At 46.7% G+C, this 26,264-nt stretch overlaps 1 protein-coding gene across 1 annotated transcript in view; it reads right to left on the bottom strand.

Moving 5' to 3' along the window:
- LOC147706600 (cell adhesion molecule CEACAM7-like) overlaps positions 1-26,264 on the bottom strand; it is a 112,726-nt gene that overhangs the window by 36,462 nt on the left and 50,000 nt on the right. The window contains exon 3 of the mRNA XM_086929636.1: positions 979-1,254. Coding sequence (XP_086785762.1) covers positions 979-1,254 — 276 coding nt within the window. The remainder of the gene's footprint in view (positions 1-978; positions 1,255-26,264) is intronic.

Below are 26,264 nucleotides of genomic sequence, written 5' to 3'. Positions count from 1 at the left end.
AGAAGAAGCAGAGAAACCAGAAACAAGGTTGATGATATATGACGTACAGTATGAGATCTTGAAAATACATCTTCACCAATAGATTGAGTGTGGTGTAAATTCTCTAAATACCGATCACTTACCCGGAACAACAATATAGACAGAAGCCTTCGCAGTCAGGCCGATGATCATGTTGTGAGCCACACACGTGTAGATCCCGTTATCTTGCAAGGACACCTTCTCAACGGTGTATGTGCTAACAGGTCTTTTTACATCAGTATCATTCAGAAACCACTGGTACCGCGGTTCTGGGAAGAACTCCGCAGTGCAGGATAAAGAAAGTTTTGTCCCGTTCTGCACACAGTGCGATCCTGGTGGGTAGATCTTCACATCCTCCAGCCCATTTGGAAGGGAACAGAGGAAGGGGCTGTGAGTGTTTGCATCACAGAAAAGAAGGGGCTCTGCATGTCAGGCACGAAGGACCTCATTTATGAAAAGTGTTACATCGCTGCAGTAAAACAGCGATGCAGTACTTTTCAGTGCGTCCTCCTTGCGACACCATGGATTCGCGTATTTACTGTACAACGCTCCATGTCGCAAGGATTGACAGATACGTCAGGAGTCCATATATATATGTTGGTGCAAAAATGGCACATTGCTGAAGTGTGTCTGGAAACAGATGCAACTCCAGCATTGTGTAATTTTACAAGGGACAAGCCCCATGTGAAAAGGCCAGCATAACCCTTATGCCTTCTTCAAGCAGGGGTAAGGATTTGACACAGTGAGGCCGCAGAAGTGTTGCAGTGAAATCTCGTAGCTTTCACAGCAACACTTCTACGAGTCTTTTCTGCAGTGGAAAGCCCACCCTGCATATATTATACCAGACACAGTATTATGTAACGTAGGGTTGTACAAAGTGACCCAAACTTGCCGTAAGGGCGTCATAAAATAGGCCCAAAGTGACAATCAACAGGAGGTGGGGATTGTGAGATTACTTACAGGCAACAATTAGAGTCTGAGGGTCACTGGCGCTGTTGCTGACGGGGTTCAGGGCCAAGCACTGGTAGGTCCCTGAATCCCCCCGGGACACGTTGGCGATTCTCAGGGTTCTGTTATCTGGAGACGGAATGATGTTTCCAGGTAGATCCGGGCTGTTATTGAAGGACCAGAGGATAAAAGTGGCGGCTTTCGAGGCGTTGCAGGTTATTTCTGCAGGACCCTGGTTCACCACCAGGTGTGAGGGCACAGAAGTCACTGTGGGTTTAGTCACCATCTCTGCACCAACAATAAAGAGACAGGATTAGTTGTGTGCGGTGCACTGCACTTCTCCTCACTGATGAATCAGGAAATGGATGGTATAGAGCAAGGAGGGGACGAACTTCTATCTGCCCGGGTGTTTCCCACATTCTCACATGGGTTCTGTGCTTGTATAATAATGGTTTCAGAATCTACTGAATAGGGTGACCACTGTCTGTGGTTTACATGGACCATTCTTAGCCCAATGTACCTTGTCCGTAATGTCACTTGTGATGGACGCTGTTTGTCCTTAATTTCAATGATGCCAGCCACAAGTCTATTTTTTTTAACATCATGTTATTGATTTTCATAGCTGCACCAATCACATAAACAGTATTTGTCAGCTGTTACCTTACAGTATCAACAATAATAAACCAAACAAAGAATTCTCCCTCCCTCCCTCCCTCCCTCCCCGGACTCAGTCGGACTCTAGTATATATTCTCCTCAGTCAACACCACAGTACAATACGATTAAGCATAGTGGCCCATTTAAACTTTCTGTCATGATCAGGACATTCAACATTTCCTTCTTCTAATATTGGCTTCCTCCGGCTGTTGTAACCATCTCTGTGCACTTATGTGGGTGTCTCACCTCTAAGTCTGCAGATCTAGGGCCGCAAGAGTGTTCCATTCCAATGAAATGGGTATCTTTCGCAGCCCCCTGTGTTGCTCCCGTTTAAGTTCTGCTTCCTCTGCCTTACCCCATCTAATCACCTCATTGTACCAGTCCACTACTGAGGGAGATCTAGTGGCCTTCCACTTCATGGTAATGTTTCTCTTAGCTAAGATCAGAGCCAAGTTAGTAAATTTGTGGGCAGGACTACCTTTTTTCCCCTTAGGCCCTAGCACTAGTAGTAAATATTCCATTGTTCTAATACTCCGTATTGGGGCAACCGTATTGACCATGTCTTGCACCGAGAGCCAGTAGTGGCTCAATCTCAGGCTGTCCCATATCATATGCAGCAAATCCGTGTGTGAGGACGAGCATCGGGGGCAGCTATCTGTGCCTTCGGTACCATGAAACTCACTTTGTGGGGAGTCAAATATGCCCGGTGAACTATCATTAGCTGTATGAACTTACACTTTGGGTTCCTTGATATCTTCTCTGGGTTTTGCAGCATTAAGGCCCATTCCCTATCTGTGAGCGCTCGACCAATATACGCGTCCCATTTTGCACGGGTCGCCTGAAGTGACACTAATGTATGTGTACGGATCCCTTGGTAGATCCATTTTGTCAGGTGGCGACCATGGCCCATCAGATATTGCATGTGTGTCAGTGCGTGCGTTGATGGTTCCTCTTCCTCTGGGGCCCATACTGTACAGATATATTTTATTATGTGTGCATCAGAGGCGAACCTAGAGTCAAATTTCGGCGGGGGTTAAGAAAATATTTCAGGGGGAGCTGAATCTTTAGGCGATATGCAGAGTCGAGCTGCAGGGGCTCTTAGAAGGGGTGAAACAACAACAAAGCCCCATTAACATGCACATGGTCTTTTAAAGACCTGTGAAGTGCTCAGGTGCGGCTGTGTGTGTGCCCTGGAGACGTCTGAGCCCGGGCTGCCACACACGACGGAGGGGGCTGAAGCCCTTTGAGGCCAATGGGTGTTGCGCGCCTGGTGTGCATAGAGCAGAAATAACCAAGGTGGTGCTCCCGGTTCTCTCACAAATGCATCATGGTTCATTAAGATCCCGTTGGTAAAGAAAGAACCAAGTGTGGTCACCCCCCGATTCCGTCCCCGCCGCTATATGCCTAAGGGACACCGACCCTGATGGCAGAGGAATTCCCAGCAAGGGAATGTTGTGAGCGTAGTCCGCAGGTTTTTTTGTGTATCGTATCGCCTTCTTCCAGTATAACAATGCCGTTTGCAAGAGTGGTGGTGCCGACAAGGGGATTTTGCTGTTTGGCAGTAATGGCGCATGTAAGTCTCCTCTTTCCCACGCCTGAGAAGTCATAGCAATTTCTCGTAGGTTGCGGCCTGCAATCCAATATGCCAACCATTGCAGCTGACCTGCATAGCAATAAGCCAGCAGATCTGGAATTCCCAATCCCCCTTGTCCTATGCGTCTGCGACCCCGGTCCACAATCAGCTCAATCAAAAGGGTGTCTAGTAATTTAAACGTCGGTAGTGGAATCATAATAGGTATGTTGACGAAATAATATAACAGTCTCTGGAGTACCACCAGCTTAGTAATGGCCGCACTCCCCCTTTTCTTAGAGTGCACGCCGTGCTTTCTTCTTATAGTGCATGCCGCACTCTCTTATTGTGCACGTCTCACTCTTTTTTTATAATGCACGTCTCACTCTCTTCCTATTGTGCACGTCTCACTCTCTTCCTATTGTGCACGTCTCACTCTCTTCCTATTGTCCCTCACTCTCTCCATGATCTTTCAGTTTTTTCCTTAAGGATTGAAAATATTGAACCACTTCCTGGCACAATTCAAAGAGAGAGAGTACTTGTATAAAGTCACTTGAACCCCTATATACTGTAAAAATAAACAAAGCATGTGACTAACAAAATAAAAAAAAGTATTGAAGGAAGGAAAGAACAAAGTGGCTTGGTGGATGTATGACGTTACAACACATACTATTACAACTACCTACCGTTACAACGCGACCATTACAACGCATACCATTACAACGCATAGCGCTTTGAGGTGCTGGATAGTGGTAAGTATAATTTACTATTCTAACTCCAGTCCCCGTGGACCCTAGGGAAGGTGTTGGATAGTAAATTATACTTATTCCCTATCCTAGAGCGCCCCCCAGCACAATGCGTTGTAATGGTATGCGTTGTAAAAGTCGCGTTGTAATGGTAGTGCGGAGTAAAAGATGCGTTGTAACTGTTGTATACCGGCTTGGTCCTCTATATAATTCTTCTGATCACAAACATTTTGATGCAGCGGCCACAGAGTCACAAACTTGGAATCAAAGCCAGGATGTGCTTTGCTGGGATCTGCAAGATCCCCAGAAGAGGAGGCGCTGCCCCTAGAGAGGTCACGCCTCAGTGTATGTGAGCTCAAGGGTTCAGGGTGCTGGTGGGCAGAGAGTCCATGCTGGGAGGTCCTTGTAGGTGAACTCACACCTAACACCTCTCTCAAGGCACACATGCACCAGCAGGTGATGACATGGCATTTAATGAAAGAAGCTGCAGCAAGGAAAGAGGGGCCCTTGCCACAATTCACCCCTCTACCATAGACCGTCATAAGATCCAGGACCATTGGAGCCACCGTGACCCGGAAGCGAAGAGAGCCAGGCAGACAGGAGAACACGTGAAGGTCCCCAGTGGTAGAGATGGAACAGGTGACGTACAGACACTACATATACTGCTGTAGGGCACCACCTGCAAATATTGGAGTTGGCAATCACCTCCGTGGGATTCAGGCTGCGGCATTTGTTCCATATTTGCATATTTTATTATTAATAACTTGAACTCGGGTTTTTCTGATGAATTAGCAGGAAGATAACAGTATCTAGAAATGACCTAGACGTAGATGTAAATATTTTAAGTCTACGTTTCTCTTTTTGTGCTCGGAGCGGTGCACATGGTACTGCGCATGCGTTGGTCCTTCAGGTGCACGTGCATGATGTGTACATGGGCGTCACCAGGAGAGGTACTGAGTGTATTAGTGAAGAGGGATGACAGTTTAAAGCATGGACAACCCAGTGCAGACCAGAGTAGGAATGTTGACCCTCCTGTGTACGTGTCATCTCCAAGTCCAGGGATGACCCACAGGGGGGATGGAGAAACAGGGCTACGCGGAGATGACGTGGATTACACTGGGGACAACTGGGGACAACTGTAGAACAAACCAAGGAACCAGGAAAACAGGACAAACCAAAAGAATAAAGTGTGTAGGAAAACCACACAGTATTCCCAAAACCACCAGTGGAAGACAGTGTTAGCACAACTGTGCAGTACCAAGAAAATGATACCACAGTCACTCATGTTCATTCAGCGGGAAGGCCACAAACCTCTTACTCAGCCCCACACACGTGTAGGTCCATTACACCCTAATAAAAAAACTGATAGTATGTGTTTTTTTAAATAATTTGGGGTAGTTTATTGATTTTTGTTACATGTTTTGCCATAATGAATAGCAAACTATGCCCATGGCCACCTGGGTGCTCAAGATGGAATAGTTATGTGCCAGCAGGGGGGCAGTGGGGAACATGGCCTGTGGTGATGGGACATTTCAAGAACAGCACCTCACTGAGCAGGATGAGAGGTACAGAGGGGTATGTTTTTCCCTGTGTGATCTAATTCCTATTCTCCCGGCGTTCCATGGAGCCATACACAGGCCACCGGTTGCTTAGATGATGTGGAAACACATGTGTAAATGTAGTGACATGACAGTGTATGCTTTGTTATTATCCTGTGCACATAGGGCTTCCTACACCCCTACCTCCAGGCATCTGTCCTTAGTTTACACTGAGCTCTCAAGCCAGTAATGTAGGGACCCCAACTCTACCGGTAAGTAGCAAATCAAGTTACACTGCAGAGTAGGAGGAGGAAGAGAGGAGGAGGAAGATGTCACAAAATGTAGGACACGAAGAATACTCATCCGTAAAGGAAAAGAATATATGAATTGCATACCTTTCAAACTGATCAATGACACAATATTGTGGTAAACAATGACGTTGACAGAAACATTGTGCCTACAATATTGTTTACCACAAAATCGTGATTCAGCCGACCATCTATACTAATATAATAAAGAGAGAGCCCAAACCTTTGAGGCGGGTAATCTTAGGAACCACAACATCAATCACAACACCCAATACAGCATTGGAAAGGACACTTGGAGCAGAAGGACATAGGCTATGCAGACGCTCACCATGTACATTTAAAAGGTAAAATAACTGTGCCAGAAAAGTTGTCCCTCGTGTCTGCGTTGTGCTGGGGGCATGTGGTACGTTCCGCCCTTCATGCCGTGTCTCATATTGTGTGCTAATCCCACCCTGCTCCCTTTAAATACCCCTGCACCCCATAATCATAACCCACCCTTACTCCTTAAAATACCCCAACACCCTTGAACACTAACCCATCTTAACCCTATAAATATACCCTGTACCCCAAAACCTAAACCTATCCCTAAACCCTAAAAATACCCCTGTACCCCAAAACCCAAACCTAGCCCTGAACCCTATAAATACCCCTGTACCTCAACACCCAAACCTACCCCTTAACCCTAAAAATACCACTGTACCCCAAAACCCAAACCTACCCCTGAACCTTAAAATACCCCTGTACCCCAAAACCCAAACTTAACCCTGAACCCTAAAATTACCCCTGTACCCCATAACCCAAAACTATATCTGAACCATTAAAATACCAAAACACCCCAAAACATATACCTCAGTACCCCAAAACATATACCCCTATACCCATACTTACCTTATCCAAACATTTTTTTAAAAACATGCTTTTACAATTCATGCATTTACAACGAATTTCGTTGTAAATGTATGTGTGGTAAAAGCATATAAAATGTAATGCCATGCGTTATAATGACATTGCGGAGTCATGGTACTTTCGTAATGAAAGCAAGCGGAGTATTGGTATGCGGAAAGAGAGTTGTGGAATAAGAAGTGTTTACCCTCCCCCGGTAAGTACATTGGTGGCAAAGCGGCCCACATCTCCAGCAACATACTCATATTTTTTCACCACCGATTTGAAAAATGCACAGGTCTCTCTCATTGATGGCCAGCACCGACATACACTTTTAGACACACCTCCCGCCACAAGTTCTAGAATTGCGAACTTTAGAGCTGGGGAGCTACGTTCGAATCTCGGGATCAGCTCAACATCCTGTGATTCCAGGCAAATCGCTTTGTCTCCCCATGCCTACCACAAATTCATGTGTTCTTCCTAAATGTAAATTGTGCTCATACCATGTTGTCAAGTTTGCGCTATATAATATTGCAAGGAAAAATAAAGTAGGGAAACTCGAGTTCACATACTACTGAACGCGCACTCTTAAGTGCATCAGCAATGCACTGTGAATCGGAGCGTTTCACAGGCCTGTCACAGATAAGAAATGCTATCAAAACAAAATCCTACAAAACAATATACTACTGGCGGCAGCAATTCATACCCGGACAACGTCGGGACGGGCTGCTAGTATCCTACAAAAGTATGTTAAAAAGTTTGTGACATTAATATTGTAAACATGATTTAATCTTCACTTTGTTCATGTTTTATGTTTACGTCGCAGCAAGGAAGATGGGGAAGCTTGATGGTGTCTTTATAATGGAGTCTGAAGGCCTTAGTGATGTCATCTCTTCTAACATGAAGTTATGCTTGCGGCTGTTGCTGCTGCTAGCTGAGTCGCATTAAAGAGATGCACAAAGTAGGACTGTGAGCTTCACATAACATGAAATCCTTTACATTTACAAACTTTCATCTATAGATTTTGGAAATGTTTAGTTAAGAGATTTGCAAAATATATGTGAATAAATGCAAGGTTGCAATATGTAGAGTGTGGTGAAAATAATAGATTCTGCCATTTTTGATTTATATGCAAAAGAAACATAAAGGATACATAAATGCCGCCATTTAGAACACACCGGTTGTGTACAGGATACATCATTGCCACTGAGTATGACACAACTACTGTGTAAGGTATACATTACTACCAATGAGTAGCACACAAGTATTTTGAAAAGGATACATTACTACCACCACTTAGTAGGACACAACTGTTGTGTAAAGGATACATTACTACCACTTAGTAGGACACAGCTGTTGTGTAAAGGATACATTACTACCACTTAGTAGGACACAACTTGTGTAAATGATACATTACTGCCACCATTTAGAACACAACTGTTGTGTACAGGATAAAATATTACCACTTAGTAGGACACAGCTGTTGTGTACAGGATACATTACTACCACTTAGTAGGACACAACTTGTGTAAAGGATACATTACTGCCACCATTTAGAACACAACTGTTGTGTACAGGATACACTATTACCACTTAGTAGGACACAGCTGTTGTGTACAGGATACATTACTACTACTGAAGAAGATGGAACGGTTGTGTAAATGATACATTACTACCACTGAGTATGGAAAGGGGCGACCACTCGGTCCCCCCGAACGTATGGTTGGGGGCCCCGATCCTCCCGGGAAACCATTTTTGGGCGGGGCGTGTCACGGCTGGTATGCCCGAAGCGGCGTAGCCGGCGCGCCTTTTCCCGCCCAAGAGGGGTTGTCCTAGACACCTACACCGATGGCCACGCCCAGTAGGTGTACCAGCGGAGGGTTCACGCCCTCCCGAAGAGGAATAAAGAGAGCGGGAATCCGAAGAAGCATCCTCTTGTTCCTGTGCTTGGAAGCTGCATCCACTCGTTGCACGTGAGCCCTCGACGGAACAAGGAGCAATTTTGAGAACTTGTAATTCTTGTGTTTCTCTTTCAGCGACTTCGAGGCTAAGGATTCAGGACCGTGTTGATCGACTCGGAGCGAATATTGAAAAAACGATGTCTGGCAAGAAGGCAGGAAAAAGTTCAGAGACAGACCAGGTGCTTCGCATGTTGGTGAGCAGAATGGCGAAGATAGAACGAAGCGCTGGTCAAGTCCCAGCGCTTGGCTGTGATATGGCGGGCATTAAGAAGCAGCTGGCTACGATGAACAAGCCTTTTATTACCAGGAAGGTAATAGGCCCGGCATTGCCGGGAGTCGTCCCTGAGGGTAGGGGGAAATGGGTCAGGAGGAGGGCTGCGGCGGGGGAAGTTCCGGTCCCCAAGGTGCCCCCGGTCAGCCCTGACATACCAGATGAGGCCCCAGTACCAATCCCAGACGCGGGTCAGCCGATTCCGGTTGTGATTACGCCCGCCAACGACGAGGACATGCCTCCTGAATTGGCCACCCGGTTGGCCGCATGGCTCGGCAAAAAGGCAGGGGGTGCTACGGCGCCCGGAGACACGGCCGAAGAGGCAGGTTACTAATTCAGCAGTTGCGGCAGTCGCGAGATGCCGCAAAGGCGAATCTCCCTCTTGTCTCCCCACAGGTGACCCCGGAAGGACCAGCAGCTGGCATCGAGAAAACGGCGGGAACAACAACCGAACCGGGTAAGCTCGCTTTGCCAGTAGCGGGGGAGGGCTCATTGCCCTCAAGACGGGAGAGAGTGGTTCAACATATCCCGTTGGCCACGAAAGAGTTGATATGGGCAGACAAGTATGTTAATATGTTTTCTTTGTTGACTGACCATCGCGAGATGGAGTATGCTAAAACACAGAAAGATTTGTGGCATCCGAGCGTCTGGCGAGCCAAAATGGCGAGATTCAGGGTGGATGAGACGATAACAAATTGGGCCAAGGCCTTTGCAATGTTTACTGCGATTATTGGGGAGCGTAAGCCCGAGGTTTTACCTGAATTGTCTTGTTATCAGGCACGTATAATGGATTTTTATGAAACATATGAGGGGAATGAATTGATGGGTTACGACATGAAATTCCGTAAGGCAAAAGAGTATGATTCATCTTTGACGTGGGATTGTCTCGACTCGATTTCTTGGCAGAAGCAGCTCCTGTCTGGCGCAACGAAGACGTCCTCGCCAGGTGGGAATGGGTCGGGGTTTTCCCACCAACAGCCCACGGTGCCCTTTCGAGCGGGCGCCGGTGGCGATCACCAACCGAGAACCGGTGGGAATGGGGGAAAGCGGGGGGTCTGTTGGAGCTTCAATAGAGGCAACTGCACCAGACCGCAAGAGGCATGTAAGTTCAAACATGCGTGTGCGGGTTGTGGGAATTCCTCGCACCCGGAGAGTTCATGCAGGTCAAAAAATAGCAGGTCGGGAGGTAGAGGAGGGCCCAAACAAGACTGAGGGGGACCTTTGTGTACCGTTACCTACCCCCGTTGATATTATGGCGATGATTCCCTCGCTAAACAAATACCCTGATCATGTCTCCGCTGGGGTGTTGAGGAATGGATTCTTATATGGCTGCTTCCACATCCCGGCGGGGGACTTTCGTGGGGAACCTCTTTGTAGAAACCATCTTTCGGCTCAGCATAACCCAGGTGTGGTGGAGAGAAAGATTGCTAAAGAGGTTACCCTTGGCTGGGTCGCGGGCCCATATCAGCACCCGCCAGTAGCGAATTTCATCTGTTCCCCGTTAGGAGTGGTCCCCAAAAAAGACCCAGGGGAATTTAGGCTGATCCATAATTTGTCAGCTCCAAGGGGTTTCTCGGTGAACGATGCGATTGACCCAGGAGTTTGTTCAGTGCGGTACGCATCCTTCGATGATGCCGTCACCATGTTGAATCGCCTGGGGCCCGGAGCGCTGATGGCGAAATCAGATATCGAGTCGGTGTTCCGGTTGCTCCCGGTACACCTACAGGATCAGCGTCTGCTAGGTTTTGTGTTCCAAGCACGTTACTACATTGATAGATGCATGCCAATGGGTTGTTCCATCTCTTGTGCTTATTTTGAAAAATTCAGCTGTTTTTTAGAATGGGCATTCACCGAGGCCACTGGGCATAGCCATGTTATGCATTACCTAGACGACTTTCTGTTCTTGGGGGCAGCCGGCGACACGAAATGTGCGCAGGCGCTACAGGACTTTTGCATCCTCATGAGGGAATTTGGAGTGCCATTGGCACCAGGTAAGACGGTGGGACCATCTACTTCACTGGAGTTTCTGGGAATTGAGCTCGATTCTGTGGAGGGATGTTTCCGTTTGCCAGTAGGAAAAGTAGCGAAATTTAGGGCTTCCCTGGAACTGTGCCTTAGTAGGGAGAAAGTGATCCTGCATCAGTTACAACAAGCAGTGGGTCAGCTTAACTTTGCCCTGAGAGTGATACCAATGGCCCGCCCCTTTTCACGCTCTATTGCACAAGCTATGGTTGGTCTCAAGGAAGGACACCACCGCACGAGACTGTCTGCAGAGGTTCGCCAGGATATGCGCATCTGGTTGGCATTTCTGGCGGACTTCAACGGTCGAGTAGTGTGGAACAAGCCGCCAGCGTCTTCGGATGAGCTGGGTTTGTGGACTGACTCGGCGGGGAGCGTGGGATTTGGCGCCATCTTTGGTAATCGATGGTCGGCGCAAACATGGCCGACGTGGTGGCACACCAGCGGTCTCACGGGTAACATAGGGTTCCTCGAGCTATTCCCTATTTTTGTGGCTCTGATGGCATGGCCGGACGAGTCAGAGATCGCTCTTTGGTATTTTGGTCTGACAATATGACTGTTGTCGAATGTATTAACAATCAGGCAGCACGCTGCAAGTGGATCTTGAGATTGTTGAAGGAAATGGTGCTACTTTGCATGAGACTGAATGTACAGTTCAGGGCGAAACATGTGCCGGGTGTACTGAATCATGCAGTTGATGCACTCTCTCGTTCACATATGCAGGCGTTCAGGGGTTATCTACCTACAGCGGACCTAGCGGCGGCACCGTTCCCCGAAGCACTCTGGCTACTCGGTGCCCCGGATTACAAGACCTCGTGGCAGCAAGCTTAGCCCCCAGGAGAGGAAGGCATACGAAGGGGCGTTTCGTTCCTATTGTGCATTTTTGGGTCCGACACGGGATCAGAAATGGGGTCAGGAGGATTCCTTCCTAAGGTTCCTGGTAGCACTGCACAGGGAAGGCCGATCAGCGGCAACGGCCAATAGACACAGGGCGGCCATTTCATTCATGGCGCAGGTGCATGGCATCAAGGACCCAACAGCTTCCTTTGTGGCAAGAAAAGCCCTTCGTGGCTGGCAGCGCCTTGAGGGTCGTAGGCAAGACGAGAGGCGCCCGATTGATTTAGAAAGGTTGTCCCTACTTATGGCGAAACTACCCACGACATGCTCCTCCCAATTCGAAGCAGTTCTGTTCGGGGCGACTTTCGCATTAGCGTTCCATGGGGCTATGCGGGTGAGTGAACTGGTAGCAAAGAATAAGAAAGATGTGGAGGGAGGCTTGTGTCGGGATCACATCCTAATTAGGGGTGATTCGATGGTAGTCACGATAGCTAAGTCCAAGACTGACCAGGGAGCCATGGGAAACAGTGTTGTTGTCCAGTGCATGCGAGGGTCCCCCACGTGCCCGATAAAGTGCGTTGAGGAATACTTGGCGCTGAGGGCGGATACATGGGGTGGGAGTTTGCTGAGACACATCAATGCCACCCCACTGACGAGGTTTCAGTTTCAGAGGGTGCTAGCACTGGCAATCGCAGCGGCGGGCATGGACCCGTGCAATTTTGGGACCCACTCCTTTAGGATAGGGGCTGCTACTGAGGCTACAGCCAGGGGTCAGAGTGCTGAAGAGGTGAAACAGTTAGGACGATGGTCCTCGAATTGTTTTAAAAGGTATGTGCGATTGCACATGTTGTGAAGTCAAGTTACATGCACTCACGCTTCTTGTCTTCTGTTTGATTTACAGTTTCGCGAGCATGTTTTGCGGGGCGGAATTTGCAGTCGACCCAGTACCAGGGGACCAGCGGTCAGAGATCACCTGCTGAGGAGAGAGTGGTGTGGGTCGTGGGCCACTCATACGTGAGGCGGGCCGGGGACGTATTCAAAGCAGGTGATGTAACTCACGCAGCCGGGGAATACGGGTACAGAGCGGCCTTCCACGGAAGGGGCGGGCTCTGTATTGACCAGTTCGAATCTTTTGTTGAGGGTCTCTTAGGGCGTCAGAGGTCACCGCCATCTGTAATCATAGTACACCTGGGGGGCAATGACATGGTGACACTCGGTAGGCAAGTATTACTCGAGCGAGTTTTGTCTACCGTTAGCTGGCTGGCGAAAAGAATCCCGGGGTGCACAATTGCCTGGTCCCACATGATTCCCAGGAAGATATGGCGGGGGGGCCTCTCGGTGTCAGCACTGAACCATTCAGTGAAGAAGGTCAACAACAAAATTGGTAGATTGTTTCGCTCGGCGCAGTTGCATAGTATTCCACATGGGTGTATTCGGGGTGATCACATGTATCTCGATGATGGGGTTCACTTGTCCCGGGAGGGGAATGTCTTACTCATAGGAGACTTCATGGCATGGCTAAAGGGTTTGAGGAAGCATGACCTTTAGGAGGAGTTTGTGGGGGGGCTGGATAGCCGGTCAACTATCCGGCCTGTGGCGGTAAGGTCATGATCGGTGAGCAGTAATTTCAAGGTCCCTAGAGGGGGCGCCACCCACTATGGATGGGAGCGTCCGGGGGGAGGCCGCCATTGGCCCCTCCCACAGGGAGGCAGCACCCACTAAGTATGGGTCGCCTAGGGGGAGACGGCCATAGGCCCCTTCCAGGGGAGGAGGCGGCTATATGCCCCTCCTACGAATTTCCCGGGGCCCGGATATCCGCGACGGCGGATGTGATAGACAGTGTGGGGTGGGGGGGGGGAGTCCACGCTGCCTTCCTACAGACACCTCACACGGGTCCTCTGACGACCTTTAAGATGGCGTCGAGTTGAAATAGGGGGCCCCCAACAAGACAAGGGAAATTGGAGTTGGCACAGAGGGTACAGTCCTCTGCGCGGCCGCCACTTACACCGTGAGGGCGAGAGTTTTGGTTGTAGGGATCTGACACCGGTTGCGACCTTGCCGTTGGCCCGTAATGCTAGGATGTACAATTTTAATTTAGAATGTATGCATTTGCAGGATGTTAGACTCGGCTAGGAAAACTTTTGTATTAGAGATTTGTTAAGGTTAGCCAATTAACATGTCTTCATTGAAATGTAATAAATGAAAATTGTACATGATATGAAACTTTTATTTTAATGTTTTAATTTTGTTTCATATTTTAATAAATACGCCGGGAGGGTAACTCCCTCCCGCCTTCCAAAAGTTTAAACTGCGTCCGTCTTCCCATCCTTGGGGATTGTGTTGGGAGGGGGTGACAGGCATCTCGGCCATATGGAAAGGGGCGACCACTCGGTCCCCCCGAAAGTATGGTTGGGGGCCCCGATCCTCCCGGGAAACCATTTTTGGGCGGGGGCGTGTCACGGCTGGTATGCCCGAAGCGGCGTAGCCGGGGCACGTCTTTTCCCGCCCAAGAGGGGTTGTCCTAGACACCTACACTGATGGCCACGCCCAGTAGGCGTACCAGCGGAGGGTTCACGCCCTCCCGAAGAGGAATAAAGAGAGCGGGAATCCGAAGAAGCATCCTCTTGTTCCTGTGCTTGGAAGCTGCATCCACTCGTTGCACGTGAGCCCTCGACGGAACAAGGAGCAATTTTGACCCACCCACCAGCCCCTTATGGCAATGTTAGTTCTGCAATAAAGTCTTTTTTCTCTGATAAACATCTTCTTCCCTCTGTTTAGCGGTATACGAAGGTCTAGTTTCATGATATGACTTCTGTCTGAAGGTACGGTCTTCTTGTAGTATAAACAAATGTTGCAAGTAGACACGATGATGTTTTCTCCCTTAGTAGGTAATCAAATGTCGTATTTATTTTTTGGTCGGGCGGTAAGGTCATGATCAGTGAGCAGTAATTTCAAGGTCCCTAGAGGGGGGCGCCACCCACTATGGATGGGAGCGCCAGGGGGGAGGCGGCCATTGGCCCCTCCCACGGGGAGGCGGCACCCACTAAGTATGGGTCGCCTAGCGGGAGACGGCCATAGGCCCCTTCCAGGGGAGGAGGCGGCTATATGCCCCTCCTACGAATTTCCCGGGGACAGATTATCCGCGACGGCGGATGTGATAGACAGTGTGGGATGGGGGGGGAGTCCATGCTGCCTTCCTACAGACACCTCATACAGGTCCTCGGACGACCTTTAAGATGGCGTCGAGTTGAAATAGGGGGCCCCCAACAAGACAAGGGAAATTGGAGTTGGCACAGAGGGTACAGTCCTCTGCGCGGCCGCCACTTACACCGTGAGGGCGAGAGTTTTGGTAGTAGGGATCTGACACAGGTTGCGACCTTGCCGTTGGCCCGTAATGCTAGGATGTACAATTTTAATTTAGAATGTATGCATTTGCAGGATGTTAGACTCGGCTAGGAAAACCTTTGTATTAGAGATTTGTTAAGGTTAGCCAATGAACATGTCTTCATCGAAATGTAATAAATGAAAATTGTACATGATATGAAACTTTTATTTTAATGTTTTAATTTTGTTTCATATTTTAATAAATACGGCCGGGAGGGTAACTCCCTCCCGCCTTCCAAAAGTTTAAACTGCGTCCGTCTTCCCATCCTTGGGGATTGTGTTGGGAGGGGGTGACAGGCATCCCGGCCATATGACACAACTGTTGAGTAAATAATACAACACTGCCACTGAATAGGATACAACTACTGTGTAAGGGATGCATTAGTACCACTGATCAGCAAACAGCTCCTCAAACACCGCCACTAATTCATTGGCAGGCCATAACTTCTCACAGGAAAAAGTTTCGTCAAAAAAAACAAAACAGGGGACGCAGTCCTGTGGTCCAAATCAGGCATCAATTGAAGATCTGAGCAAGTCCCATGATGCAATGATTGCTTGCACAAACTTAAGATCAGCCCCAACCCCCGCACTAGAAACAACATCAACAATGAAAAGTCATCATTCCTCCTCAAAAATCAGGCAGAAACCTGGACAAGGAAATCTAATAGCTCTCGGGGATGATTTAACAAAAAAAAATCATTCACTAGAGCCACTCCCAATGAGCACCAACGGACCCACAACTCAGTGCATGATGCATCGAAGTAGCGATCACATTCTCGCTCAGGCAAAACACGACCTGAACCCCATAAAAATAATAAAAACTGGGATCGACCAAGAGTGCATAAAACAAAATCCAATGGCCCCAGTGGGAACAATTCAATACAAAACTGGAACCAATGAATTACAAAGGATTAACTCTCCGATTATAATAACAAAAATCGGGCAAAATCGTAACTGTACAGTTCAGTCAAACCCCGTTATGCAATTTAATGACAACCATATGCGACAAACTGCCCCTTCTCCTGCCAGGGGTACCACTGACAAGGGCATCATAGTAAGCGTTACTCAAAAACCAAAAGCAAATTTTTCTGTAAAACAGTCTGACTACATAGTTCCATGCTCGCAAGACCCGTCAATTGCTCCAATTGCAAAACTAGAACCCATCCTGACATTCACTCCCGAATATGAGTCAAAGGGCCTGCACGATATCTTAAACAGAGGAAATTTGCTAAGACTATTCGGTCTTGTTCCCGAGTTGAGAGGAATATCTTCGCAAGACCTAGTCTCAGTTGAGTTCGGTCCAAAAATTGATAATTCAATTATCAAAGTCTCTGTGACCACCTGGGCTTCCAAGGAGATAGCAGTAAAGATCTTCAAAAATAAAGGCCCATTTGAACACTGGGCCATAACCATCACGCAACATGTGCGCCCGAGATACCCTTTCCCGCATGCAAAAAGTATACAGAAAAAAAACAGAGAGGAGCCACCTAACTGCAGGCAAATCTCATGTCTCCAGGGTGCCCGTTCGGCCACAGTAGTCCATGAAGTTGGTGGACTCGACTCATATCTAACGCATCCTCGCATTGGCGGGTCCCCCACACAGAACTGGTCATGGATCCCATTAACCCTTAACCAAAAGTACTACTAAAAAATATGAACAACTACCTCAATGCATACGGTGCAAATTCACATCTAAGGATAGGGTTAATACATCTAAAATAGGCATCTGCAGTTGGAATATTCACAGGTTTAGCAGTATGGACCAAGATAGTGAGACACAACTTTTCTTCCATAAATATGATATCCTTTTATTACAAGAGACTTGGAACCTAGTACCCCCCGCCATTCCCGGCTTCACCGAGTACCATATCCTTGCCGAGAGAAAGTCCAAGTTTGGCCATCCTAGTGGAGGTCTATCCACATACATCTCGCAGAGATTAAATTGGGAGCCGGAAACACAGGACGTGGGATTAAATTAGGTTCAGGTAACTAGGATCTTCATAAAACCTCGACTCCAACTGCTACTAATAAATATTTACATTAATCCTGATAAAACTAAAAAAAAGAGAAACTGGCCCTCCTCATCACTCTCATAAAAAACTTCAGAATTCAAACTCTCAAAATTTGTTGATACTATCAGGCGACTTCAACTCTAATCTAAATTTTGACAACCTAAACACACATACCCCAAGGCAAAATTCTCGGGGAATGCTTAACCCATCAACCTTAAAGCAACTGTCAACGCTGGGTTTAACAATTTTAAAACCCGGAACAACAGGTGCAATCTTAGCACCACCAACATACTTGAGTGCCAAGTCATCGTCAACCATTGCCTTTACATTAATTAGTAATAGCCTGCTTGACTTAGTAGCAGACTATGAAATCACAAGACGATCTGAAAGCGATCACTTTCCACAAATTACTTGGATCAACAAAGGGGTGTTGGAGTCTGCCCAGTTGACTGTCATCTCTGATCAGCCTGAGAAGTTTAATTAACGAAAATTGCGTTGGAGGGGCAGTGGAACGAAAGCCATCTACGAAACCGCAAGTAATTTCTTTTCTCAATATGAAAATGATCAAAATGAAGACTTGGTTTCAACCTGGATAAATTTGTTAGAAAAATTGTCTCTCAAACACTCGGTCCCAACTGCACCGTATCAAGTCCCACTAGTCCCACGAGAACCCTGGTTTAATATTAAACTAAGGCAGGAAAAGAAAAAAATAGCCCAGGCGCAACGGAGGGCACTAAGGAACAACACTCAGGCCTCCGCATCAAACCATCTTCTTGTTAAGAGCATGAGTAACAACTACTGCAAAATGTTGTGGAAAGCCAAGACAAATTATAAGGAAGAGATGTGGGCAAAACTGCTAGCAGTCAGCACAAAGCGAAATTCAAGGGACTTTTGGGGCATCGCAAATAAACTAAACAATGCGGACCTAACATCTCAGGACCCAGGCATTAGTAAACAAAGCTGGGAATCACACGTAAAAAATCTCTATCGAAAAAGGGAACTTTCAGTCTCAGAAAATCAGTATCGCTTTACCACAACAACAATACTAAGCTACTTGAAAGGACCGACAGACAACCTTTCAGCCCACCCTGACACAGAAAGCTTCAACAATCTGGGGATTGAACCGGAATTGTTTTCCTGCGACAGAGTCAAAAGGTGCATTAACCATCTCAAATCCGAAGGCGCTCCAGGGCCCAATGGCCTCTCCAACGCAGTATACAAACATTACACTGAGTTTTGGGCACTCCATCTTTCTGCCTTGTTTAATCAAGTCTTTGCCTGCAAGAAGCAGCCACCATTGTGGAATGGTAACATCATCCACCCAATCTCCAAGAAGAGTGACAGGAGATCCCCACTGAATTACCAGTTGATATCTCTAATCGATGTGGAAGCTAAATTATATGCTTCCTGTATATTGGAGGAGATCCAGGAATGGGTAGATACCAACAACCTAAGTCCAAGTTATCAGACTGGCTTCAGAAAAGGGACAGGGACTATAACAAATCTCGCAGCCCTAGCCCTCTTGATGGAAAGAGCCAAAGCGAATAACAAATGGTTATACGGCTGCTTCATTGACATTAGAGCGGCTTTTGACTGAGTCAGTAGGGGGAGGCTTTGGGAAAAACTCAATGAGTGGGGGCTGCCAAAAAATGTCCTCCACGCTGTCATGCTCCTTTATGCAGATACCTGGGCAAGGGTCAAACAAGGGCACGGTTCAAGCCTCACGTCCAAAATTCCAACGGAGGACGGACTGAAACAGGGCTGTGTCCTGGCCCCATGTTTATTTAACCTATACCTGGCCGACCTAGGGAAAAAATTCAACCAAATCGTAAATCACGCTCCGAAGCTTGGTAACACCCCAATGCCAATTATCCAGTTTGCTGATGACATTGTACTTTTAAGCGGAACCCCAATTGGTCTGGAAAGGCTGATAAATGCCCTATATCTCTATCTGAATGAAGAACATCTGGAATTAAATAGAGAAAAGACAAAAGTAATACGTCTTATAGAGCGAAAGCCCATTAAATTTAGCTGGACATTTAACCATCTAGCCATTGGGGTACAGCCACACTAATGGTATTTGGGGGTCACCCTAGGTAACGACAATTCGAAAAAAGAACACTCTGCGGTGTTGAAAGCCAAATCCCAGACGCTAATTTTCGGATATAGGCGACTCCTCCAAAAACACTCATCTTTTAAAAGTAATGGCCCCTCAGATTTTACCTACATTATTGTATGGTCTTGTTACATGGCTTGGAGGGGAGGCTGGTTTATTAAACACCTTACAAACTAAAATCTACAAAGTTGTATTCAAATTACGGAAATGTGCCTCGCCAGCCCAGGTGGTCTTCAAAATCAAATCTACAGGTCCAAGTCAGGGTTTGTTAAATTCTGCCACAAACTCCGCGCAGCTGATCCAGACTCATTAAACCATCTCTGTTGGCAAGAAATCAATTTCGACTCCACCCAGGCCTGGGCCACCCATCTGCAGACTTGCCTTTCAGACCTTGGTTTGCTCAAAGCATGGAGCAAAAAAAAAGATCAGGCTAGTTCTGCAAAACTGCTAATTCAAATGCCAAAATAAAGTCATTATTGGAAGACAAACAAACATTGACCCATTGACGCCATGCCTGGACAGTCATTTCTGCCTATTCACGTCAACAACCCCAGGCATACTTGGCAACTCATTTCAGCCAACACCTAAAAAAGATCCTTATTGATTTCCGTATGGGCCTCCACAAATCTAAGGATCTAAGTCCCTCTTGGAAACCCCATGATACTTGATCAAAATGCACTCTGTGGTTACCAAAACGAATCTTTAATTTATTTGTTTTGTGTGTGCCCGGCCCTCATGGCAGCTACAAGAAATTTTTTACGGGATATCCTAATAAAAGAATCAAAGAGGGCAGTTTTTCATAATACACAACCGTGTCACTGCTTGTACGCTTTGTTGTATGTTTTTCTTTCCTCTCCACCCCTCTTTGTGTATATTATATTTAGTTTAGGGGGTTCGGGGTGGTATAGTTGTGTGTAGACCCTCTCCCCTCCTATGTGTGAGAGAATGTATCATATTTGCCAAATAATACATCATCTCCTGCATAATCTAACATTTTGACCCAAAACTATTTTGTAGCTCAAATGGATCGAAAATTACTAAAATATATGTGACTTATGTTCTGTGAAGTGCAGGGTCCTTTGCAAAGGTTGACTGGTCCCCTTTTCCTCTGCTGCATTTGTATGTTACACAGGTACTAATGAGGCAAAAGGTTTACAGAGGCTGTTAGTATGTATATATATATATATATATATATATATATATATATATTAAAATAATAAAGTATCATAAAATGCACTGCATCACACTGCAGCCTTTTTATTGTTGCTTCATTTAATCAATACTGCAACATAATTTTGACCTCCATTGCTGCATAACTCCAGTGGCCCGAAAGAAGGCTGTACATGTTAAAGTGTTTGTGCATGAAGCAGAGACCATGACGTTTACAAACTTAGGGGCTGATTACGAAGGCAGGCGGACTTCAGTCCGTCCGCCATCGAATCGGGCAATGGGACCACTGGCCTTCAAGGTGGCGGCCCCACGATAGGCATTACAATGTGACCGCCACTATGGCGTTTGCCGTGCCTATCTTTTACATTGCAGCAGGTGCTGCTGGCTGCACCATCTGCCGCAATGTAAAAATTGACATGTTACATATATCACTGCACTACGTGGCAGGCACAATGCGGTGCCTGCCACATGGTGCAATGATATGTAGGGGGGCTTATTAGATGCCCCCTAGGTCCCATGTCTGGGGCCGGGGGAAAGGGGCCCGCTATGGCCCTCCAATGTCCCTTTCCACCAAAATGTCATGGTGGGTGAACTTGTAGTGTGGCTCACTGGTTAGAGGCGGCAGACCCGAGAGCAGAGGACGGCCCGGGACCAGGGTTCGATTCCCGGCGCGGCAGGTTTCTGGACCAGGGTCAGCGGACTCGATAATTCTCTCGCCTCGGTGCCCACTCTGATCAGCGATCACACTCGGCAACTCTGGGCATTAGCTTGCCTCATCTTCACTAACGGCCCCACCAGACCGCCGGGGATGCCTGGTCTCACCCTGGAGATACCCATTAAGGGACCATCTCTCAGGGAAGCCAGGAAGGGTTTCGCAGCGGTCGAAGTGCCTTGGGACCCTCCGGGTAAGTAGTGCGCTATATAAATGCCTATACATTACATTACATTACATTACATGGATAGGCTGGCGGGTAAGGGGTATCGTAATCCTTACAATGGTGCCTGGTAGGTACCACCAGCATTGTAGGAACCACAAGACCCTCCGCCGCACTGGCGGGCTCAAGGAGCCAGTCGGTTGCGTGGCGGTTGGTCTTTCCGACCACCAGGGAACCACCTGCCATTGTAATATGGTTGGTGTAGATGCAGTCACCGATGGCGGTGGGACCGCCACTGACGGGGTGATGTGGCGGTTCCACCTCCATTATAATCACCCCCTAAGTTTGGTGTGCATGTAAATCCTACATTGCCAATCCCTGGTAAGTTGCACCTCTACTACTGAAAAAGGCCAATGGAGGTACCAATGGATGCGGTGGACTGGCCTCAAGGATCTTGTGACCTCAGTGACAGTCACTGTCAATCTAGGGTGTGCTTCTTCGTATGCCTGCTCGCAAGACTGGAGGTGGACTGCAGTATGGATTGTGGTGGACAAGCCTTCAAGGTTAACTCACACTTGCCATCGTTAGGGTCCACCTGGGGGTGCTAAGACACCAGGGCGTCTAAGGTCTATCGGTCCTCCTAAGGTGTAGCATCGGAATGAGCTCGGTCAGGAGTGCGGTCTGGTGGACTGGTCATGAAGGCTGAAAATGGTGTGCCAGTTCCAAATTCAGCAGCTCTGGCCAGAGTGCCACATCCTCTCCCACACTGAACACCTTAGTGCCCCACTGAGAGAAACTTGCACTGCCTTCAGCTACAACTCAATTGTGCTGCAACTAAATTCAAATTAGAACAGTAAAATGCTGCCTGAAAAAAAATGAAGAACACTCTGAAAACAGCAAATACTCATAAGGAATGCAAGAATAAGCAAATCATGTGAAATGCATTCAGGAACAACATGGTTACCTTAAAAGTTTTAAACTCAGTATTCAGAAATCAGTAAGTGATTTTTCCTGAAAAATTCAGGACATGGCTACAGGACCAGGAAGGGACCCGTTTCAATGTCCATTGCTTATATCCTTTCAAAATGTAAGCAGTTTGGTTTAAAAGAAAATAACATCCCCAAACACAGAGCCGCAGTACACATTTTATAAGCTAAAATAATTAAAACAGTTGAAAACGATTGTATTAAACATTTCCACTTCACCCATCAACCAGGTATTGCCGTCCCTTTAGGAATGGTGCGCTTCCCCACCCTGGGAAAGCAATGTTGTTCAAAGAAAGAAGAAAACAAGATATCGCTTTCACTGGCAAACTCTTTACAGTGGTTTTAATATGTGTGGATGTAAATACCAATCTGGCATGTCTGCTGGCCACTCTGTATTGCTTAATTTAGGTATTTCATGTTTTTCTCTCCGTCTCGAGGTTTTTCTTTGGAATTATAAAACGGTCAGTAAATGAGGAAATATCCAGCCAGTGTCCGCCTATTTTGGATCCATTTCACAGAGAAACAAATAAAGAAAAGGGGATGCAAGCGAGAGTACAAGAGAGCTCTGAAATCAGAACTTAAGGAGGAGCGAGACAAAGATAGAAATGGGTATGAAGGAAAAGAGACAGTTTTTTCCCCTTCTCTGCCCTTCCCAGGACGCTGAGCCTTCCTGCAGCATAACAAAGGGCAGAGGGCGGGGGGCCTCTTTGACTCCAGGCAGGTCAAGTGCAGGGCCATTAGGTAGCACTTTCACGTGCTAATGGCCCTGCCACAGACAGGAGAGAGAGGGGAAATTCTTTTGTCCCCTCGTCTCCCCAACCCTTGTCCCCCGTGTCCCCCCCACTCCAAAATCTGGGGAGGATATATCCCCCGCGTCCCCCACACTTCCTACGCCCATGGCCCTGATGCCCGCCTTGTGAAGCCAAATGTATGCGACCCTCCCTAACCAAGCGTCCTTTCTACACTCCTGAAGCCCATGATCTTGGAAGGCGGCAGCCGGGTTTGGTGGGCTCAAGTGCCACCAGTATTTGAATCATGCGGATGCTAAAGAGCGCGGCCTGCATTTGGAAGGCACCGTCCGGCTGGGGACAAGAGTTGATGAGAGCACTGTGAGAGTGGGTGGGAAGTAAAAGGGCAGAGTATGTGTAAGCCGTGAGAGCAGGGTACCACGCGGGTGGGCGGCGTTTCTCCACTTATTTGACCGGGTTGAGATAGTGCATGGTATAAAGATATATTCTCAGTTCTTTTGTCTCCGATCAAACCCCGACATTAACTATTTTTTTTGATCAGTAATAGACTGCATTTCCCAATGTAACTGCATTTATTTTTTTGTTGATGACACCTGTATTTTATGTGCAGTTACTTAGAAGGTGGCAGGCCAGTAAATTTATGACACATTCCTTCTCCACCCTCCCTACCCCCTGCACATATTGAGCCGAGTAAAGAGTCACTCTGGTTTGCCAGGCTCTTCTGTTGTACGCGCAGTAAACTTAAGTCACACTCGCTGAATTCTTCCTCTCTAGCACGGCCACACAGTAGAAAGCTAGGGCCTCATTTATGAAAAGTGAAGCATCGCTGCGTGAAAACAGCGATGCGTCACTTTTCACTGCGCCCTCCTTGCGACACCAACGATGCGTCATATTTACAGTATGACGCATCATGGCGCATGGAGTTACAGATACGTCAGTATTTCTGACGTATCTGTATGGCGCAAAAGTGACGCATTGCTGGAGTGTGTCACAAAAGTGACGCAACTCCAGCAATGAGTCCTTTCACATGGGGCAAGCCCCATGGGAAAGGGCCTGCGTCAGTCGTACGCCTGATGTGAGGCAGGCGTAAGAAATTGACGCATTTGTGTCCTAGAAGTGGCGCAGTGAAATCTTATAGATTTCACTGCGTCACTTCTATGACCCTTTCTTACGTCAGAAGGCCCCCCCCTGCATACATTATACCTGGCGTAGGTATAACGTAGCGCCGGGGTTTACAAAGTGATGCATCTACCTAGATGCGTCACTTTGTAAATATGGTGCAACAAGGCACATTTTTTACGCTGCTGGTGCGTCACAAAAAGTGACGCACCGGCGGCGTAAAAGTGACGAACGGCCTCATAAATGAGGCCCCTAGTGCGGAAAGCAGGAAACTACAACCAGCAATTTCAGTGCGCAAATCTGATGGCAAGCTGCACAAACTGCAATGCCCAGCATACCTTAATCCATCTCAGAGCAGGGCTGTTTCTCTTTAATGCTGAGATGGGTCACACTTTATGAAAGCGAGCGTTAACCACTGTTTCAGTCATGTGCCTCCACTACATAAGCAACCATAGGGAAGCTGATATAAGTATCTCATAATGATAAAAGTGGGCGCGTGATAAAATATAAACCGCCCATGCAATGTAACTTATATTCATGGCGCCCAATGAAAGCGGGCTCCATGGTTACAAAACAATAAAACATGAAACTGTGCACCATACTATGCATCGTGATTACACACAATAAAACAAGTAGTCCCTAAATACTACACAGAAACACTTTGGGCATAATAACATTGTAGTTGGTTAGTGCTGCTTCCGATAAAAACTGAAGTGATGTATCGGAACACCAACCAATTAGGAGCCAAACAATAATAATAAAGCAAGAGTTAACCAATGGTGGCCAGCAGACGTGATTACACTCGCTATGCTTCTTACAACAGTCTTGCAGGCAGCGCATGCGCTGTCAAGCCTCAACCTAAAAAAGGAACATTCTTTGAAGTGATCCAAGTAAATAAACTAGCTAACACTTTTAGCCTACTTAAAAGAAACAAGAAATTTCAATGTATTAGGTTTTGCATTTACGCGAGTTTGAGCTTTTGGCTTTGTAAATGACAATGCCTTTTATTTATATTTTGGTTTTTAAAACATAAATAAAAGGCATTGTCATTTACAATGCCAATAGTTAAACTATCGTAAATGCGAGACCTGTGCCTTGCAAATACTTTTTATGCAAAACCGCCCCATGCCGCGCTTTCACATTCCTAGAGGCCGCGCCCATTTGTTTAGACAAGCTGTGTCTAAAGAAAGGGGAGTGGTCGCCATTAAAGTGAAAGCCCTGTATGGGGCACTTTTTGAAAAAATATTTGCAATTCAAATGGTCTTGCATTTGCAAGGGCTTAAGCTCTTGTCATGTACAATGCTAATAGCTCAATCTCTCGTAAATTCGACATCTGTCAGTCAGTCAAATGATCTTTATTCGGAGTAGATACATCCATAAAAGTACAGTATACATAAAAAATGATCATAGTTAAGACAACAGGTACATCATATTAGTGCAATTAATAAAACCAAATAATTATTGGTACAGAAGTTATATAAGAGTTAAAAATATCATTTCATATAGAGGAGAGCTTCCACATGTCCAATCGTAAACATACACCCATCAAAATGTGCAAAAAGCTCCTTTTCGCCCCACCGGAATTGTATTGACAATTTAGGTTTTGATTATTGTTTTTTGGCAACTGCCAATTGATTCATTCTTTGAAATCGTGAGCACATTGTTCTTGTATTCATAATTATATGTTCACTTTCAAGTTTTTTCACTGTAAATGTTTATGATTTGTGGTTCACCATGTTGTAAATTGTATGGCAATACGTGAAGTTGACGACAGTCTTGTTCTGTCTAGATGCAAAATAAATTCGATAATTAATTGAAAAGAAAAATTACATAAATCAAATGTCAGGATAAACTAATAAAATTTTGTTCGTCTTACTCAGGCATTAATTGTTTGAATCAATATCAGAGGCTTAGGTAAACTCCCTTGTTCTACAGTATTTAGTGGCCCGACCTACCCTCTTTCTCATTGGGCTCAACCCCCTTCTTTCTTAAATTCAAGAGCGGGTAGTGACCCGAGTGGGTAGGGATTGACACATTGTGTCCTCTTTATCCTTATTCATAAAGATTAATTCTCAAGCAGTGGACCTTTCTCCTGCATAG

This window comes from Lissotriton vulgaris, chromosome 7 (assembly GCF_964263255.1).
Source record: "Lissotriton vulgaris chromosome 7, aLisVul1.2, whole genome shotgun sequence".
NCBI classification, from domain to species: Eukaryota; Metazoa; Chordata; class Amphibia; order Caudata; family Salamandridae; genus Lissotriton; species Lissotriton vulgaris.
This window is presented reverse-complemented; position numbering and strand designations above follow the sequence as displayed.